At 38.0% G+C, this 22,023-nt stretch overlaps 2 protein-coding genes and 1 long non-coding RNA gene across 5 annotated transcripts in view; 2 read left to right on the top strand and 1 right to left on the bottom strand.

Moving 5' to 3' along the window:
- The window catches only part of LOC118211271 (homeobox protein Hox-C6a-like), a 61,679-nt gene that overhangs the window by 2,666 nt on the left and 36,990 nt on the right, over positions 1-22,023 (top strand). Inside the window, exons 2-3 of one of the 3 annotated variants that reach the window (XM_035388354.1) lie at positions 7,200-7,362; positions 8,044-9,226. The exons of 1 other annotated variant lie outside the window; for it this stretch is intronic. In XM_035388354.1, the coding sequence (XP_035244245.1) occupies positions 7,200-7,362; positions 8,044-8,345 (465 nt within the window). In that variant the 3' untranslated portion in view covers positions 8,346-9,226. Of the gene's footprint in view, positions 1-4,824; positions 7,363-8,043; positions 9,227-22,023 lie in introns of those variants that run through there. One more of the 3 variants, XM_035388353.1, reaches the window with a different exon arrangement.
- Positions 1,778-16,509, bottom strand: LOC118211272. Its single transcript, XR_004761985.1, has 2 exons — positions 16,285-16,509; positions 1,778-1,959 (listed from the first exon to the last, which is right to left on the bottom strand). It is a non-coding gene; the product is annotated as an uncharacterized LOC118211272 (long non-coding RNA).
- Positions 11,183-14,818, top strand: LOC118211270 (homeobox protein Hox-C5a-like). The gene is made up of 2 exons (XM_035388351.1): positions 11,183-11,977; positions 13,009-14,818. The coding sequence occupies exons 1-2, from the start codon at positions 11,476-11,478 to the stop codon at positions 13,257-13,259; spliced, it is 753 nt and encodes a 250-aa protein (XP_035244242.1). The 5' UTR covers positions 11,183-11,475; the 3' UTR covers positions 13,260-14,818.

Here is a 22,023-nt window from a genome sequence, read left to right as displayed (position 1 = left end):
CCGATGGCTGGTTAGAAATGCGCATGAAAGGATTCGCATAATCACAATCGCAATATTGATAAGAAGGGAGCGTCGGAAATTTGAATTAAAATGATTACGAGGCGTGGCTTGCAGCCATCGCTGACAGTAAATATTCATAAAAATGAATGAGGTTGCCTTAGTTGTTCGGTAACAGATAGGAAGTTGTTTTTTATCACTACTGTCACAATGAATAGGTTTTTCAATGCGGAAGTCATAAAACATATACAGATTAATAAACTATCAAAGGGCTTTAATTTATGTTGCGTTTTAATAGTAGTCTATCGCCACAAATAAACATTAAAAGATCAATTTATGTTAATTGCGTCTATTTTTATGAATATTAGATTCAACCGTGTCTTTATCACTATTTTCCTTCTCTTGATTTTGTGTGTTATTTTTCATCGCTTTTTAAATCAGTTGCGGGATGCACATTGGACTACGTTCGTGCATGAAAGGTGCGGCTTAAATAGAGATGTTATTTTTTTAAAGACGCACATCAATAATCATAAATATGTCGCCTATTTTATATTTTATAGCCTTTCTTTTTCGTCATCTCAAAATAGATTGCATTCTGAAATAACATTTTATTTAGTCAATTATTTGCCTGATGTTATTACTAACTGATAAAGCAAACAATTTCCCCACTATCTGATATCGCAAAGAAGCGCAAAGATGGACTCTTCATTTTGCGATTACTGATTCAGGGATTATTGTGCAAGGCGGTTTGGGTAGCCAAGTCTACCCTTCTTTGTAACTACAATTTTAAGACACATCACGTGCGGCTGTTAGGCCTATAAAATAAAAGACTGTGTGTTAAGTAAAGAAAAACGAGACTATTGCCTACAGTTGCTATGAAATGTGGAAATGAATATACATCACCGTGTATGTTCGGTTTGAGCCACCCGACCCTCTGACATACAAATCCTACCCTCCTGCCCCCATTTTCAGTACAGTCAACACCGCCACCTTGTGTTATTTCCTCGATACACTGAACGTCACAAGTAATAATTTATCACAATTTATAGCCCTAAGGATAGAGAAATTAGAGAAATCTCGTTATGTATTGTTAGCGATTGAATGGCACAAGCTTTGTAAATGTGTTCAGTATGAAATGCCATGAATATGACAGTAATTCCTTCTAGCCTAAATATAGGCTAGAACTAATTCCAAATTTATAGATTGTGTGCATATAAAAATAAAACGAACAAACTGCAAAGCAATTGTATATATATTTTCACGTTTTGTATATAGGCATATTGCATATATATATATGCAAACAAGAACAACAAAACCAAAATAATAATAATAATAATAATAATAATAAGACATACATACATGCATGCTTACATATATCATCGTTGTCATCGTCTTTAAGCTGCATGTCTGATGCGCAAAATACTAATGTACGGACAATATCTACCACAATTTGACAGAGGAGGAATAGTATAGAACTAGCTACATTTGCCACGGTCCACAATATATGTATACATTCATCGGGTTTTTCGCAACACGGAATTGGTCAGTACAGGAAGGCTAATCAGATTAGCAAAATAAAACGAAGCATTCAAAGTAATGCATATGGGCAGTCCAGAACACTGATATGCAGCTTGAACTTAATACTTGAATGCAGCGGGTTGGTTAATTGGCAATTAGAACATGACAAATGACGCATAAAATGAGTACGCCTATGCATTTTAAATAAATAAATAAATAAATAAATAAATAAATAAATAAATAAACAAACATGTACCACGAGTAAAAACATACAAATGTATTCCGCACTAGGCCGTAATGAACTACGATTTCAGGCAATTAATATGAAATGGTCATTTAACTTGTTGTGCAGCCGGCCTGGGTAACCCGGCGTCCAGCTGAAGCGGAGGTGCTACTAGACTTCCGGGTTTCTGCTGTGAGACAGAGTTCCGGACCGCCCGGGGTCTGTGGAAAAACGAAAGAGGGGGAGGGTGCATTAGGCTTCTTATCGGATCATTTTTGCACACAGCTGAATTCTATATTGGGAACATTCGTATTTTACGAAAGTTAATGGCGAAATCCTGAGGAAATGTAGAGTAATATATATAGCCTACAAGTCAAAAGCACTTACAGCTCTAGAAATACCACACATGAGTTGCTTGTCTTGAGAAATTTGAAAAACCGCACGAAAAAGCAAAAAAGAATAACAACTGAATTAAGTGAATGCTTATTACTTCCTATGACTTCTTTTTGTTCTTCTTCTTCTTCTTAGTATTATTATTATTATTATTATTATTATCAAATCAAGAATCTAAATTGCAATTATTAGAATGACTAATTAAAATTATTCTAATTAGCTGTAGCACTAGTAGCTAGTAGTAGGGTAGTAATTTTAAGAAAATTACTAAGTCATTTGAAAACATCTGAGATAAACCACGGGCATGCATATCATTTCCCAAATAAATAATTACTCTTTATAGGAAGGTAACTGCATTACCGCAATAAATGCAGATTTAATTGTTATGTCGTTAACATACGATTAGACCTGCATATGGACAGATGACGGTTTTAATATATAAATTGACAAATTATTCAGTTATCAAACAATCAATCAATGACTCGATCAATGAAGAACCAAAGCTGACAATGCGGTATTAAGGGTTTGAAATTGAATATAGGCTACCGCGCATAGCATCCACCGTCGCTTTAAAATGCTATCACATTGCAAGTGTGGTGCCAAAATGGCACGGTGTAAATTTGGAGTAGGCCTAAGAACAGTCATTTTATCTTGCCGTGTCACACAAGCTTTTGAGCGTCCCAGGGAACGCTTACTTCAAAACACATTGGAATTGGTCTGTGTGGAATTGAATCTACTTTTGGATTCGCGGGCATGTGTACAAGAACGCGTTCAAGATAAGCGTCTGGTGTGTGAGTGTGTGTGTGCCTGAGCACCGTCCTGGTTCCGTGGTTGCAATCGTATTTTGATAATGTATTATTTGTGAACTGCTATAGTCCTTTTCGCTTATTATATAGGAACAGAGATGATGATACAGCAATCGTTTTTGTAGTCTCTATCAGAGCACAATGACAATACTCTGAGTGAGTGTACATGAATTGCAAGGGGGGGAAAGGTCTGAAAGTGCGGATGAATGAATGGCGAATGGGGGGTATTAGGTGGAGGCAGGAAAAAAGCTGGGAAGATATATTGGGAGTATTAAGAAACGCAGGGGCGAACACGAGGAGCTGCACTTTAAAAGTGAAGTTTTTCGCTCAAGGAAGTATCTATTTCATACAACACGAAGCCTACAAGACCCATGTGATTGAACCCAGGCCCCAGTGACCAGATACTAGATTATTATAATTGCTTTGGTTGTTCCGGCTTGTTTCAACATTCCATCAGCTGAAAAAAATTTCCATTAGGAGAAAAAAAGGCTTACTCAGCCAAAACTAAACATTTTTTCTTTGTTTTATGTGTGCCGTAGGTGTGTAAATGCATCGTCATCTCAAAATAACAACATCGATAATGATGACGATAATAATAATAATTATTATTATTATTATAATAAAAAATAAAATAATAATAATAATAATTGATATTATTATTATTATTATTATTATTATTATTATTATTAATAATATGAAACCACACTGCAAATTGGCGAGTCATATCTGGCTAAATCTGTTGTGGTTTTCTAACCAATCATTTATACTTATTGTAGAAAGCGACGCAATCTCTCGCTCTCTCTCTCTCTATCTCTCTCTCTCTCTCTCTCTCTCTCTGTCATAAAATATCCCATAAAACGCATCTCTGCTGGCTCGTCATTTCACAGCTAGACTACCTCACAGAAAGCATTAAAAAAGCAGCTATACAGCTCAGCATATTGTGGGTTAGAATGACCCCTTTTGTGTCGTTTTGCGATTTTCTGAGAACACTTTTAAATACCACTTCTTATTTTGAAAGTAAAAAATCTTTCCCTGTCGTCTTTTACAAATGAGCATAAGCAAAAGTAGTAGAATAGCTCTATATTCTTTCAAATAGTAGGGAAACACACGATAACACCATATACTGAGACCCAGTTTAACGATTCCATGTAGCTGTATTTTACCAGCGCCTTTCCTCATATGGTCCAAATTATAGTAAATGGTGTTTGAGAACATTCATCTTTCAAGATTAAACACTTTTAGGGGTGGCGGAACTCGATCTACACTTTCATATCCGACATTGTTCGGTAAGTCTATAACCTTTGCTAGCCTTATAAGCATAATTGTAATTTGAAAAATAAAGTGTGGGATATAAATTAGATCATACACTCTATATTCTACGCACGGGTTTTCAAATGAATTGTGTGGGTGTGTGTGTGTGTGTGCGCGCGCGCGCGCGCAGAGAGAGATAGAGAGAAATTGGAATGATATATACAATTTTCACTAATTGGGGTAAGTCTAGTTTACATAGTTTACTCTGGAATTAAATATATTCTGATTTATATCTGAATATTTTATTTCAAGGTCTACGGCTTCCTTTAATTAACTGGACGCTTCTCTTCACAAGTATTATTTTGAATTTATAACACGAGACATATGAAGAGTTGCACATTGTATGAGTTCTAGGTTTGTTTATGGCGGCACTTGTTCCTGTATCCTTACGAGAATTGTGATGGGGTAGAAAACGCTAAGTAACATGCTGGTATGTTTGAACAATGCCTTTGCTTCAACGGTCACGATATTTCTGCACAAAATAGAATTGTTGCCGTAGACCATCCCTCCTCATATTTTCCTGTGCAAGCAAGCAAAGGCGCGCATTCCCCCCCCCCCCCCCCCCCCCCCCCCCCCCCCCACACACACACACACACACATACACACACGTGTAATTTCTTATGCCGGATCGGAGATTTTTCTCGCGCGTCTTGCATTGGGAGGGTGTTCTTGGCACTTTGGCTGGGAGTTGTTACTTGTCTGGTTTTATGACTTCTATAGCTTATACAGGCGTTTAAGGCATTCTTTGGCAATAAAACGGTCATAAAACCCCCTCTTTCTGCATCAGGAATTCCCACTGAATTCAAGCGGGAAGCACAGTGAAGAGGTCGTTGTCCCTGTGTTATATTCTGTGTCCCACTTTGAACCGTTTAGCCCGTGTTAGATGTTTATCGACAAAGTTTCTTTACGCGAGCACAAGTATACATAAAATAGGCCCGCAACATCCTAAGACCATGCGTTTGTGCTCAATCCGATCATAGGCACATGTGCACCATCAGAACCACAGAAGCACAGTTAAGGTGTCTGTCTAGCGTTTATAACTTGGACCATGAAAAGGATGTTGCGGATGTTGTTTAATGCCAAATCTAGATCGTTCGAGCAACGCTATACTGTTGTCAGTTTGTTATTATATCAAAGATAAGGCACTTGTATGGGAAGTCAGTGCTTTTGATGAATGTTACGCATTTTCGTCTTAAGCTGTAGTCTATTTAAAATAATCAGAACCGAACAAATATATTAACGAAACAATGCAAAATCAAACTTTCAAAATTATTATTCATTTAAAATATAATTTCCAATATCAATACCAAATAGTGTCTGTGTAGATATTCATGTGAATTCTGAATTCTCTGCGCTGGAAGTCGTGCCGCCTTGGGTGAGTTTTGTAGCCCATGTTCAAAACAGTTTACGGGAAAATTGAGGGCTATAATATATGGCTTAGAAAATATTTATTATGAATGGAAGCCAGTGTATGAATTGTAGCCCATTTGCTACGAACATATATTTTTATTATTTTACTAATCTCTTTTTCAGTTACAGGAATGCCCAGTTCAGTAGGCTGTTGTGAATGCAGCACATAATCGTTAGTAAGAATTTTTTAATTCGACAATTAGTTCATATATAATCAGGCATAGACAGGCAAACAACCCTTTAAAAACGAAATTAATCAGTTAGCAAGTCGCCCTCATATAAACATTGCACTGGCAGTATATAGAAGAAGATACTTTGTCTGAATTTTTTCCACAAAAAAAAATTCTTTAAAAAAAAAAAATCTCATTTAAGTTGGAGATTATAAATGTTCCCCGGAAAATAATTTATTATATCGATCTTGGAGAAACAATATTAAAAAGATTATTCTATGACTGAATAATTTGATTACTGTACTCCTAGTGCAGTGGGCTAATTGTGTTTTCTCTGAACCACGGCACCCACGAAAACATAACTCTGCATTAAAAAGAGCTGCCCTTGGAAAAAAAATAATGTGCAGAACAGTTACGCTGTATAAACCAAAGGATCCTATCATTCGTATTGTCAAACGTCTTTATGCATACTGCGTGCAGCTTAATTGGCGAGTTTTTCATCGGTAATTCCTATATCGATCTGATAAGAGTCTTAAATTGCATTATGGTGAGAAAATAAAAATCAGAAGTATGCCAAATCATGGACAAATGCAAACCCGTCACGCGATCAGACAACAACTGTACAGACTGTTTTGTATGTGAGTGTGTGTGTGTGTGTGTGTGCGTGCGTGCGTGTTAGTGAGTGAGTTAGAGCGAGGAAGAGCGTGCGCGCGAGCGACAGTGCGTGTGCGTCTGTACGTGTGTGTGCCTGTATGTGTGCGTCTACTTTCGACAACGAGATAAAAAAAAATACCTATGGTTTTTTTCACTTTCCTTCTACTCCCTGCATTTTTATTGGATGGAAATGGTCAGGTGACAATGTCATTTTGACCGTCTTGGAGTGAAGACTTAGCTATAACATTCGAGCTGTGTGTCTTTGCTGCAGCTTGGAAATAAATAATTTTGAAATCATATAACGCGCATTTATTGAAAGACGGGGAGAAACACAGCGATAGAAAGAGAGAGAGAGAGAGGGAAAGAGAGAGCGAGATAGAGAGAGGGAGAACGAGAGAGAGAGGAAGAGAGAGAGAGTCGGAGAGGGAAAGAAAGAGAGGGAGGGTGGGAGAGAGAGAAAGAGAGGGAGAGAGGGAAGATATGAATTCGTATTTCGCAAATCCGACGCTCTCCTGCCACTTAACTGGTGGCCAAGAAGTTTTACCCAACGTGGCCCTGAATTCTACTACCTATGACCCCGTTAGACATTTCTCGTCCTATGGCGCTGCAGTGGCCCAGAACCGGATCTATTCCTCGCCGTTTTATTCGCCCCAAGACAACGTTGTGTTTGGATCCAGTCGGGGAGCGTATGAGTATGGATCTAACGTATTCTATCAGGACAAGGATGTGCTACCCAGCTGTAGACAAACAAGCGTGGGACAGAGCGCGCAGAGCTCGCTGGCGCAGGAATACACCTCGGACCAATGTAGGACGGGATCGCAGGAGCAGAAGGGAAGCATTCAAATCTATCCTTGGATGCAACGAATGAACTCGCACACTGGTAAGTATTACAACTCCGAGAGATAAATTAGATAAAGTGGCCTGTTTTACGACTGGCCCCAGCAACAGGACAAGTGAAGCTACTTTTATTGCCCCATAAACCATTACTGCAGCACCCTGTCGCTGGTTCTATAGGCCTTTTATCTTTATAGGAAGTCCCTTTTGGTCAAGCGTTACTGTTGTCTCACCCACCATCCCCCACCCCATTGCTAAAAAGACATTTTAAACTTTTTGAAGGTTTACTTAGAATGTATTGTTAGTTCAACAGAATATTATTGGCATCACTTCATATACTTCGAAGTGCGTCTGCATATTATACATAAACAAACGATATTTCTGGCCACGTAGTATTCTGTTAAAATCCAAGAAAAGTTAATGGACTACTGATAGAAAATGTCATAATTTACAAGGTAATCCTTGAAAGAGAGTTTGTGTGCGTTTTGGAAAGGCTAGCGGCGTAAATCGAGGCAAACGTGCATATATGTGAGTAGGAGTGGCTGTGCAGCAAGTAACAAAATGCACATTTATGTCAATGTTTATATCATGGCTACCTCTGTGTCCCATGTCTGTCAGTGAGTGAAAGCTAAATGGCATTCCAGCACCATGAAAAGCGATACGACATGTCCAGTTATTTAAAATGCGTATAGGAACCTAATCACCTGTGTAATCATTTTCTATGCAGGAGTTGGGTATGGGTCAGATAGACGGAGAGGCCGCCAGATTTACTCCCGGTACCAAACGCTGGAACTGGAGAAGGAGTTCCACTTCAATCGATACTTGACCAGACGTAGACGTATCGAAATCGCCAACGCTCTCTGTCTCACAGAACGCCAGATCAAAATATGGTTCCAGAACCGCCGCATGAAATGGAAAAAAGAAAGCAATCTGACTTCGACTCTGGCGGAAAACGAGTCGACGGGTGTTACACAGGAAGCCGAGAAGGGAGATGACGAAGAGGAGACAGAGGAGAAGAAGAAAGAGTGAAAATCCATTTTCCCTGACACTCGTAAATCCTATCCAATTTAATCGCAAGTTTAAGGATAACTTAACTACCTAATGTAAATTTTGTTAGGCACAAGTTTCACACGGGTCGTGCGGCCACTCATTCACGCACGGGCATACAAATAAATACACACAGGCTCCCGCGTGTAATAAAAAAACACACGCGCACACACACGCACACATACACACACACACACTACAAGTGCAGTAAAAGTATACATTTCGCTTTAATTCTGTTAAAAAACAATGGCCCACGGTGTGGACAGAATTCCATTGCTGACTTGTCATTCCCCTCTATATGCGAACTCGTGTACTGTGGTGAAGTAAATAGTACTAGTTTCCTTTCTGTATGTAGCATTTACAAAACACTGTCGCTCAATTGAGACGTCTGTAAATTTGTATATGGCAATGTATTTGGTTTCAGGCAGACTCCTGTGTGCGCAAGACAGCAAAATAGCTACACACCAATCGTGTGAAGGAAACAGTGCGTAATATCAGCTTCTGAAATTTGTATTTTATGTTTTGTTACCTTAGTGTATAAATATGCTGAAAAGTTTTCACAGGATGAGCCATACTACCTGAATTACCTGTACATATCATATCTGCCTTATTCCTGTGAGAGCTTCAGTGTGCATCCCGATGCTTTTCTCGTAGAACTTTATTTATATTTAGCACTGTCGAGTAAAATACGACAATACTCACTACAAAGTGGAAATGTGAATTAAAATAGTGTTAGAAGAAAATACGCAATGAACAATTTGTATGTGTTGTGTGTATGAATTTCACGTCCAATTGCCTTTGTTCTGTATTTAATAAAATTGTTATTAAGCTCCCAGCCCTCGCCTGCTCTGTTTTGACGAGTTAATGAAAATAATTTACACCAAGTCAAAAAGTCCGTCCTCCGGCATCCAGAAAGTTTACTCGCAATTTTAAAAAAAATACTGTCCGACAAACAGTGCGCTACAACTTATATAGGAAATTTATTGTTAACAAATTGGCCGCAGTGTCTAATTTAAACGTACACAGATTTGACCCCTCATGTAAAATTATGTTTTGTTTTCTTTAAATTGTAAATCCACGTGTTGACGCACGATGCGTAGGCTACTGCAGAATAGCTACAAACCGACACCAAATCTAACATTCCACTAAAAGTACTTTTTAAATAATCAGTTTAAATAAGTTAAATTAGAGAAACCTCTATATAGTAATAGGTACAATATATATATATATATATATATAGTCAGGAAGTTCTGTGCTCCACCGATTAGAGGTTTGATATAAAACACAGATCTATTCCAGAAGTAGCCTAATGACTCCCTGAACACATAATTCAAGGCAACACATAATTTTGTAGTACCAACGTAAACGAAATCATTTATAGCAAATGTATGTTTCAAGGCCCTAAATGCACACACAGGCACGCACACACACACACACACACACACACACACACACATATATATATATATATATATATGCATAGAATTTGCAAGTCGCCTAACAGCAAGGTCTTCTAATCGAGACGGATTTAGGCTACATAAAGCGAACCAATGACAATACTTAGGTCAGTATAATAATTAGTCTTATTCTATTATCATTTGCATTAGTAAAAGTAGTAGTATAAGTGGAAATAGCTATTTATTCCATCGGTTGCGCTGTCATTTACTATCTTAAGCTAAATAGTAAGGTGCAAGTCATTCGTTATTTTTAATAATTTCTATATAATATTGCGTATTATTTCTTTTCTTTTTTCGTTTGCTATGTCTTGCTTAGCATGAAGGTGTCAGTGCCCTTTTGATTAGCTGGCTATAATGCGGAATGTGTTTGTTAAGCGTAAGAATGTACGTGTAAAGCGTTATAAAACACTTTCATAACAACAAACAAAGGTAAACGCTCAAAAGTTCCGCTGTTAAATACTGTATTATTGTCTGTGGCCATATCACTTATTATTCAACTGTTAAAAATATGAGCTGTTTTTGTACTTTTTGGTGTCGCTGAGTGAGAAGATTAGTGCGGAATCTCTCCTTTATATTGACAATGCAGTGTAGGTGCATGCAATTATCGCGAAAGTAACTGTTCCGCTAATATTGCCAGGTGAGGTATGTACAGACTCAACAAAATCCGACACAGAAGTGGCCTTCAACCTTCCAAACATTACTATTACAACCACTATTGGCTTAAGTGGTAATAATACTGCTAATTATCATAGTAATAACCACAGTAGAGCAATAGCCTAATGACAGGATTGATTCCCATAATTGATATAGTATTCATAGTTGTTCTTATGGTATTCATGGAAGTTCTACAGCTCATACTGCTCATCCTCTGATCTTCAGGGATTAATGGCCTGTAGACAGATCCAATAGTTGTACACTTCGCGCGCCATTTCTTTTGAACCAAAATAAATTTCAAAAGCGGAAAATACAGAACAATATTAGAAAATATCTGCAGTACACTTTCTCTGATTCGCAAACTATGATGCTTTCATAAGGAATATTACTGCTCTCCCTGCAAGTGCGCACCATATTTGCAGTGTGTACGCGCATGCCTCCGTGTCACGTGTGCCACAACAGTTGTTCCTAGGTAGATCACAGAAATGTTTTGACATGGGTGGGGGGCATTGGGTTGGGGGGTGTTGGTCGTGGACCTCCTGCTCTGCCCCGTATTGGGCACCAGGTGACGCTCTAGGTCCACTGTCCAGCCCTTCTTCTCTCAGCCCCCGGTATGATTCTCATTGCCAAGTTATCAGACACGTTTCTCCTTGTTCCATCAATAACCTCCTGGTGTGATCAAGCCAAATTTATGACTGGCCAACACAAGCACGTGACTCTCCTAGCATCCCATATTTGGGCAGTGCACGTAGAATGAAGAAAAAAAATGTACAAAAAAAATTCCAACCCACCTATAAATCCTGGTCATTTTTAGGACAAAAGCCCCTTGAACTTCTAAAGATCCACAAATCAAACGAAATAACAATAACAATAACAATAATCCTGCCGGAAGATAAGACGTGCAAATGAAAACCATCACTAAAATATCATAGAGGGCTTTAATTACATGTTCGTTTCTGTTTAAATGCTTCAGTTTTGTGCTTACTGCGTATTTCCATAATATGAGCTCTTACGTAGGTAACCCCTTTCCCAAGCAAACTCACGAGGCGTCTGCCTACACCATGCACAGTTATGGCTATGGATCTGTCTCTGAACTCCATTCATCCACTTATTGCTACGGAGAGCTTGATTTCAACGGATCCTGTACTTCTTCGGCCTCTTCGAATTCCCTCAAACGGGGGGAGATGAGCACGAGCCTGCGTGATAGCCCCGACGCTCCACCACCGCGGTTGCAGTCTTGTTCAGCAGCGGGCTCCACGAGACGCTCCGTAAACGAAAGCGGTCAAGGCACTCTAAATATTGGGCTGTACTGTCGAAAAGCCGAGGGCGACAACACGGAGCAGAGCGAAATGCCCATAGGCAAGGCAAGAACAGGCGAGATCAAAGTTGGAGCCATGCAACCCGTCCAGCCAGTAAGACAACCAAATAATTCGGCTCAGCCGCAGACCAACCACCAACAGCCCCAGATATATCCATGGATGACAAAGCTACATATGAGTCACGGTAAAGTTTGATTTCCTTTTTTTCTTCTTTTTTTGGGCGGGGTAATGAAATTACTCTCACTTTCACCACTGTCCCTTCTCCCCCTTTAGTCCATTCGCGGTTCTTCATTTTGAGTTTTATAGGCCGTAGTCGGAAATAATAAAACTCGCGGTCGTAAATTTTACGACAAAGGCATCAATTGCTCGTAAAACTGTCCTGTTAGAACGAAGAGGCGATATGCATCTAAATTTATGACGGCATAATTGGTTAAGAGAAACAAAACTCGCTACAAAACCTCGATGATGTTATCTATTGTAGAATATTTACACTTAATACATTATTAGAAGATTATGTTTTTTGTCCTCACAGAATTGCACAGGGACACATGAACGTTAGCTTCATCTCATTTTGAAAAGTGGAAATTTAGATACCAGCAAAAGGGACGTTTTGGCCTTGAGCTGAACTTTTCACCCTGGAATGTCCTCAGCCATTTTAATAATTCCTAAAACGCGAGTCTTTCTATTATTATTATTATTATTATTATTATTATTATTATTATTTTCAGAATATATGCAATGTAAGTCTTCATAGTAAGACTTTATAGGCCTATTTGATTTTCCAGTATATTGAGATATTGTGGCATATAACAGGACGAATTACATTTTAATACATTCCAATGCAGTTTATTGACCTGAGTTCAAACTAAGAGCTTTTCGGAAGCTGAATGTACATACTGTCCTTTGTGACAGTCATTCGGTCTACGCGTTCATTCCTCGGTGGATAAATTCATACGTTTATCCATTGGCTTTCATTTACATTATTTAGCCAATATAATCGCCTGGAATAGCCGTTACAGCATAGTGAACTTTCCTGCAGTTGTATGCAGTAATACCAGAAAATTGAAATTGTTGGCCATAATACACATATATGTGTGTACCATTGGGAAAAACACGAGAGGGCATTTGGTCTTAAATTGTGAGATTTCATAATCAGGATTACTGATTACGTCTCGTGGTTAAGACATGGTTTTTGTTCTTTTGATACCACTCCAGAACCCGACGGAAAACGGTCACGGACCAGTTACACCCGCTACCAGACTCTGGAGCTGGAGAAAGAGTTCCATTTCAACCGGTACCTCACACGTCGCAGGCGTATCGAGATCGCCAATAGCCTTTGCTTGAACGAGAGGCAAATCAAAATATGGTTCCAGAACCGGCGTATGAAGTGGAAGAAGGATTCAAAGCTCAAAGTAAAGGACACGATACAAAATGGCAATGGGATCACACGTTCTTCTCAAAATTAATGACTGGTATTATAAGAGCGGGCAAAGAAAGAATCTGCGGACGAATAAAACACGCAGGGATTAAAAAAAAAACTTTTACGCACCAAGCTTCTGCGCATTTTTTTTGCATTTGATATGTTTAGATATGTTGTGCGATGTGAAAATGTATCAGAGTATGATTCAATATACACGTATTCATTGTTTAAATGTTGTGCCTTTATGTTGTGTCTTGATCAATGATTATGCTCCCTCCCCTTCCGCGTGAGAACAAGAACGCCTGAGGTGGAATTTTGAATGTGCACTCGTTCTGCACTGTGTCCGCCAGATGACCTTTCTGAGTCCATGTTTTGGACATGGTGTGACCTGGCCCTGACCCTATAATCATGCATTGGGCTTGAGCCCTGGTCCTTGCTGATTGCAGCAGTTATTAGTAGCAGTATTTATAATGTTACTATAGGATACTAGTAATAGCAGCAGCAGCAGCAGCAGCAGCAGTAGTAGTAGTAGTAGTATTAGTATTAGTAGTTGTAGTAGTATATATTGTTGTAGAATTAAAGCATATTACCTCTTATAAGAGTCTGAGAACATAATTTGTACCATCCTATATTCTAAAAGACACATTCAATGAGGTGTTCGTTTTTGTCATACAACAATGTGGAATGGCAGGAAATTTTGCTGAATTGTGCAAAATTATATTCCATAGAGTTTTCCCTTTGAATATAACAAATACATAGATCTTTGACTCTTGATGATAATACATTGAAATAAGAATAAATATGCTGAGATTGTATTGGGTAGGCTGCATCAATCAAGGAAAGTAAAATAATTACATTTAATGAACTGCCCCCCCTCCCCCTCCTCCTACAAAAAAGTGCTGATACATCTATTTTAGTCTATAAATATGTATTTCTGGTTTGTATGAGCACAAATATTGAATTTTGAACCCAAAACGGAGTTTTATAGTCATGTCTGTGACTTTTATTTTTTCAAATTGATTTTTCAAACTGACATGCAGCTTTAATGTAAAATAGTTAAACACATTCATTCAAACCCTGTCCTGGTGCTGGTTTTAGTCTAAATGTTCAGTGTCATAATGCATTGAGCCAACAATGACCCACTAATATAAACACTTTGTAAATAATGTTTGCCCTTCAATTAAAATAAATCTCAGTGTCTGATTGCACTAACATGTTTTGGGTGAATGGGAGTTTTTTATTTTTTATTTTATTTTTTGCATTTTGTCTGGAGTGCTAAGCAGTAGTTTGAGTTTAACTTTGAGGTTGAAGTTGGGCATTGATTTTTAAAAATAAAATGCACACACTATCTAGCCTAGGCATATGTAGTACATTTTAGTAAAATATTTATTGTGTCAGTGAAACAGTCAAGTGTTTATACAATAAATAACAGCTAACTGAACCATTTTAGGCAAGTATGATTAACTAATATTTTGGAGAGTGTTAGCCATGTTCACATCAACACACCTAAACAGTGAAAAACAAAAGCATGCTGGAAGGACTCAAAATGGTTGGTTAAAATGTGTATATGTGTGGGATATGTAATAAAATATACGCCATATATTATTCGTATCAACTTGTTATACTTTGTTATCAAGGACAACCTCACAAATCTCTCAATCTTTCTGTGGAGAATCTGTGCATGTACAAATATTGTTTCCTTTAATTAATAACTCTTATTATCAACTTGCTGAAGTATTTGCTGTCTTCATCTTAGATGCTGGTTTTATTGGGGCCTACAATACCCCCAAAAATAACCCAGACATGACTGTATTTGTATATGGATTTATTTATGTTGATTTTTGATACAATTTCCACATACAATGGCTTAAAATGTCGTCTTTGCTTCAAAGCTGGTTCTCAGCTGCCTTCCGTTTCCTTTGGAATTATTTACAGTGCAGACAAATGCCTGTAAAACTTTATGACCCTAACGCCTAATAAACCCTTAAGCGTTTCCTAGCACCTCTCAAACAAAGAGCGCTGCTTCCTGTTGAACAAAGTGGACATGGTTCAGGAAATAACTGTTTTCAGAAGAGATTAACTAACATATTGTCTTTGATGTGCAGCTCGTTGCTTTTACCTGTCTTTTCTCTGCGAAGCAACTAGTTGAGGGACCTGTCACTTTTGATCAGCAGTCTAGAAGGCGTAACGGAAACATGTAAATATCTCGCTTAAATGCTAGAATCCACCACGAATTTTTGAGCATTATTAAAGAATGGACTCTTTAGATTTTGTTTTACACAACTATTCTATGGTAAGATGACAACTTGTTCGTTTGCCTAGTTTTCACAAAGACATTATATCTGTCCACGGGGCTCTGTTTCACGATTGACAGTTTTGGGGAAAATATTGCAGTCCAATCAACAAGTGATTGTTCCGTTCCGTAGTCTAAAAATTCTACACAACGATTGATAAATACTGATGAGATGGATTTTCGTCATATGGCAAATAACTTGCTAGAGATATAATGTTTTAAATGACAAGTTTTAGCCGAGTAACCACCAACTGAAGCTCACACAAAGGTACTGCTGTCAAAGTGCGACAGCTAGGTGAAACCAAGCCTATGCTACAGGCCTTTGTGCACATCCAATAACTTTGACTTTAAGGAACTGAAAAATTGAGGGAATGAAGTGTGTTTTTATAACATTTTTTCTATGTGCCGTTTCCACTCACATTAGTCGGACAAAACCAGAACAGAACTCTTTCATTTTAATGGACTCTAGCGATCAAATTTCTATAGTAACGTATGCCTAAAAATAAATGTGTTGCTGTATTCGGCCAGGCACCAAGGAAAACCATATTTTGCCTTTCCATTATAGGAAACCAAAGCGCCAGGTAGCTATGATTAATTATCCTCATTTCGATATCCTATATATACTTTCCCTTTCCCTCATAATCGTCCATTTTGCATTAATTTCTGTTAAAGAGGCGATCATTTCTTTTTTCTTTTCTTTCTCACTCTTTCTCAGCCTTTCCTAAGGACATTTTCAACACTGTTCCGTGTCAGAAATAAAAAGGAAAACATTACTCACCCATGTAGGGTTGTTGCTGCGCTGTGCATTTCCTAAAGAGTTCCTCCGTTTGATAAAAATAGACCCTTAAACAACACGCGTTACCAGTTTTCGGGTTTGCCAGACAGTGTGGCGTACGATATCGCTTTTGTGTCGCATTCTTTTTGTTTCGGTCTTTCTTTTTGTACTTTTAAACTTTTGGAAGGTTATATGTGCCAATTGCCTCAAGCAGTGACCCTGAGTGGCTCACAGAGAACACGTGGTGCCATTAAAGTAAGTTTTATGGTTTGAGAGAGCTGACAAACCCTCAATATATTTACATCATATATAATCTTAACTGTCGGGAATTGCAGCTGTTGGCTTCTCTTATCTCGAGGACAGAGGGTAGGAGGCGTTTAGTGTGGATTACCTCGCGCCATACTCTCCAGCCTCATCGCGTTTGACTTAAGCAAATGGATCCCAGACGGTGCAGTAAGTTAATAATCTTGTTTCTAGAGCTTGTAATGAAATAGACACCTGCCCCTCGTAACACCCGTGGGGGTTTAATTAATACTGTAATTTAATATTTACTTGAGAAATGCTTTGGTGTTCTGGCGCTAATGCTCTCAATTAGAGGTCCAGCAAGTCAAGCCTACGTTTTTCTTTAGCTCATTTATGATAACGAACTTGTGGTTTTAAAAAAATAGAAACTCTAGTGCGTTGCAATTTGTAGCCTACGCTTCAGATTTTGTCATTACAGCGGGATCATCTTTTAATCTATAATCGATACACTGTTCGGCCTGTGTTTCGTGATTTTATGTATTGAACAGTTATTGTTACTTGACTCACATGAACTAACTCGTGTCAGTTTTCGTGTGATACTTTGAGGTAGACGTGGTTCAGGAGCTCGCTTGCGTTCGTGTACAGTAGGCTACGGTTGATGTGGTTTTGGAGGAAATTGTATTCAAGGCGAAGTTTTAAGTGCCTTATATCACCATAATGTACATGTTAACGTAGAATTAGTTAGCGTTTTACTTTCCATTAGGAATAAGTTTGTGAAGCCACTCGTGTGAGGATTAAATCGGGGAGCGGTATTGCAACCATGATAGAAACAGGTTTTGGATAAGGTTTCGGATAAGAATTTGCTGCCAACACAGCGATTGTGATGCCATCTCAAAAACACAACTGCAATAGAAATGCAGGCCTACGTTGCAACATTTATGAGAATAAACGCACTCACAAAAAAATAAAATAAAATATTTTTTTAGGAAAACGTATGATTTCAAAAAAATGATGCCAGTGTTACGCAAAACAGCACATTACTCCATGGACTTTATATGATCTTATGAAAACCGTTATTCCTTTCGGTCAGTACATTTTGCACAGATAGGGAATAGGTTACCTACATGCCAGAAAGAATTGATCTCTGTCCATGATTTGTCCTGGCTACTTTTTGCCCTGTCAATAACGCTGCCGCACGTAAAAGCGCCTGGTAAATAGGCCCCCAAAGTGCAATTAATTAATTACAGTGTTCTGACACACGCTCATCATTAAAAACATTTAATGGGATTAAATACTACAAACCAACGCATTCAAAAAGCATAATTATGTCAGTATATATTTTCAGCAATTTTGTTGGGATTCCACGCAAATTAATTAATCCGATGATTAGTTAATTAATCAATCCAGTTAAATCTGCATTTCATTGCTTCACGTTCAATTTTAAAACGACCTTAATTTCTTAATAACGTAGCCTACCTACATGTAGCATATAAAACTTGTTGCTCAGTCAAGTTATGTTCTACATCGTATTCATATTAATGTTTAAATGACTAATCAACCAATAACAAATAATATTCGTTTTTGGACTTTTAAATCTCTGTAATAGTTTAGTTATTAATTTCATATATTAAAAGTTAGGGTCTTAAACACAGTAGCTGTAGGTGGTGTGCAGTTTCTTGTGTCAGCACGTAATGCTTTCACAAATAATATGTAGGTTGGTTGAATTTCTCATGTTTAATGACATCAAGATTATTATTATTATAAGTAGTAGTAGTAGTAGTAGTAATAATAATAATAATAAGTAGCAGTTATATGAACAATCATTGATTGCCATAGACTAGTCAGTTTTCCCCCACAGAGTATCTCCTCTTATTTTCCACATACTGAATTTAAGTTGAGAAACTCTACAGGAAAGCAATTTACTTGTTTTAGTGAGATAGACTGCATGCTGCTAATTTAATAGTCTTCCTTAATTCTTTTCACTAACTGTCATTATTTCCCTCTTATTCTGCATGGTGTCCCCATAGCTTTCACTGTAAACAAAGCTCACTCTCATTAAGCCCATGACACTCGAGTATTAAATGACTTGTATTCAGTTAAAGGGAAGCACACTTAAATGTGCCTAATTAAATGTTGTTTTGGAGAATTTCTACAGATCAAATGGTTCCCCAGCACTGATACAATTGTGGCCAGAACTGAAGAATATAACAGTTATAGTAGCTACTGGATATTTGACCTGTGGCCAGTCATTGTTCGACATGTGTTTTCAGTGGCAAGATGTGATCAAATTTATATAAAGATGTGACAAATTTACAAACCGTGTAGTTGTTGTTCACAATCATATTGTGGGTGGCCAGAATGAAAACACACTCTCTTTAGCAAATTTGGCCTTGTGAGTTCTACACCAGGGCTTATTCATTTAATGGGCGTTAATCTTTGATAAGTTTTGTCCTTTAGCTCATTATCACTAAAATTAAGATATGGACAGGGGGTAAATACAGTGCAGTTTATAAGTATTTGGACAGTGACACAATTTTTTGTTGTTTTAGCGACAGCATGTTGGATTTGAAATGAAATGACAAATATGAGGTTAAACTGCAGACTGTCACGCTTTAACTTGTGGGTATTTACATAAATATTAGGTGACGTATGTAGGGATTTCAGCCCGTTTTAAACATAGTCAAATAGTCCCCCATTTTGGTATTAAATATAATGGGCATGTTGTCACCCTGGGAGAATGGGTGAAATCCATGGGAAGTGCACTTTTACCATGTGACATAGGCCTATATATTTGCCACTTGCTTTGGCAAATATAGTGCAACTGCCAAATGACTAAATTGTAAATTCTAAATTGAGAGGTGGCTTCAGATGGCTGGGTATGCTTCAACTCATTGCTCAATAGGGACCCCTCTGGTCAACCAAGCTACTGCAATGTTCCTGGGCCGTTCCATCAGTTATGGTTCTCTGTTACAGTAACTGTAGCACATTTCAAGAGCAATGAGGCCAAGAGTGGTGAAAGGGAGGCACTGGATGGCAAACTTCAAGTGAAGGAGGGTGTTTATTTACTGCAGGTAGAGTGAAAAGGGATTATGATCGACGATGTTATGATCGATATATAAATTATATTTACTTGCTGAACTCAGCACAAGCATCTAACATCTATAGCGCTTACAGATGTAATTGTAATACCTGTAGAATTGGTGAAAATGTATTGACCAAAAAATCTTGACCAATTGCCTTGATTGTACATCAGATCTAATTGCTACCAAACTTATGCCATTTGAAACTGAAACATGTATATGTTTGGTGGGGCTTCGACAGTGATAATGGCCTTAATTCTGTCTGAGGTCTTGGCAACTGATGAAAGTGTTTTGGGATATCAGCATATGCGCACTGTGAGCATACTCATGGAGTGGTTTCCATACTGGATTTTACATTGATTCTTTGTTATTAATTTAGAAATTATTCTATGTAGGGTCGTGATTAGACACACTCTGATTTATATCAGGAGGAAGACTTGTGAAATTTGTGATTTCTGCCATATTAGGTTTTCCATAAGCATCATGAACCAATGGGCTAATTAGCAAGGAACTGGGAATTACTGAAATTTGGGAGGGTTTTTCCACATTTAATCAGAAGGTTGTAGGTAAAACCATATGGGCACATATATGGGTTTAAAAACCACAAAAATATCTACATTTTCATAACTGTGACTGATAATTAAAAACATTTTTGACAAGCACAGTTTTTGAGTTCAGTCATCACCTAAATTTACCATCATTATAATTTGTATTCATTCTCGAGAAAGGTGAAGCTGAATTTATTTGTTGGCCAAAATGAAGTACAGGGGCCTCGTTTATAAAAATGTTCTTAGTTTTTTACTTGAACTTAGTCTTAAATCATTTCCGGCGGTGTGCTTACGTTTGATTCATAAAAGATACTGAGCATAAAAAACCTTGCTTACGCAGGTTCTAAGAAGCCTGTTTATAACTTATACACCTATGATCTATAAATCTCAAATTAACTTGAAATTGACAGCACCTGAACTTGCCTTACAATCAGTGATTTCCCCTTATGTAATGCTAGTACAAATGAGGGTTTAGTCAGGAATAACATGGACCAAAAAAGAAAAGCAAACTTTTTGGAAGACGAGATCACGGTAATGGTAGAGGAGATTGAAGACAGGCAACACGTATTATTCGGTGGACTAAATAGTGGGTTGACAAACAAAGCCAAACAAGTAGCTTGGTAGTGTGTTGCCGCTGCAGTGAACAAATTGTTCATAAAGCTAATGCAATGTTCACCACAGCCTTGGACGCATATGCGTCCCAAACTGCAATACCCCTACATAGCCAGCAGGAAAATCACTTACGTCAAGTCTATACTTTGCGTAGAGATAAGATCATTTCCATGCCAAAGTAAGGTTTTATAAATAACTACTTAGACATTATTTTCTGTGTAAGTCATACTTAAGATCAAAATTGATCACATGTCTGTTTTATAAATGAGGCCCCAGGTGTTGACTGTAAGCCTTAGTCCTGTATTGGGTGTTTGGAACCAGGGCTACACTGTGGAGAAAGCAGGCACAGTTAAAGTGGTCTTAGATTTAGTGTTCAACAGAGATTTAGGCAACTTACGAAGAAAATAAACAAAATGCACACAAAAACCAGAAAAGCATTCTATACTTTGAGTTTTGAACTAGAATAGGTGTTCAGGAGAAAGACAGTCCGTGGGAATAAAAAGTCAGATGAAGAATGGAGCCTACAGTATATGCTTCAGACCTTTAACGGAATGACCTGCTCATTGACTGAACCATGGATTCACATGACCCCTGAGTGGCCAGAAACTGAAGCTGAGACGGTTCTATAGCCCAGCTATGTGCAGATGGTATCCGAGTACAAGAACAAACCAACTATCTGGCTTTCTGGCTCACTGATGACCTGCTCCCCTGCTTCGAAAAAAGGAATGTGAGATGTGTCCTGAACCTTCATAGTGTTTTGGCAACCGTGCTACCATCACCGTGCTTCTCCTTGGTTTACCTCTCCAGAGGACATCCATAATGAAACAGGCTTAGTCAGTAGCTGGCATGCACCCCAAGTGAAAAAGCTGATGGGAGTCAGAATAACTTTTTCCATTGCCTAAAGTGTCATTGGTGTTGTAACCTTAGTTTAATCATCCTATTGTCAAACGCTACTTTCATAAGTAATACTATAATTATAATCTGACTTTTTTTAAAAGCTACTTGTTATAATGTTCAAATACTGAAATGTATTTCCCTGATTATGATATGGACTTGAAATAAACTTGAAATAAATCACTGACTGCATGAGGCTTTGTTAAACCTAAGGCCATTTAAACTGTAGCAAGCGATAAAATGGGGAAATCACAAGTTTTATGTTTGTCAAAGAGCCAGCTGCTGAACCAAATGTCAGTATTAGAGATCCTTGATGGAAGTAAGATAATTGCATGCACGGGTATATTATTAAGTTCAGTGTGTTT

This window comes from Anguilla anguilla, chromosome 13, assembly GCF_013347855.1.
Source record: "Anguilla anguilla isolate fAngAng1 chromosome 13, fAngAng1.pri, whole genome shotgun sequence".
Taxonomy (NCBI): domain Eukaryota; kingdom Metazoa; phylum Chordata; class Actinopteri; order Anguilliformes; family Anguillidae; genus Anguilla; species Anguilla anguilla.
The sequence above is the reverse complement of the archived record's forward strand: the minus strand, read 5'-3'. Positions and strand labels throughout refer to the sequence as shown.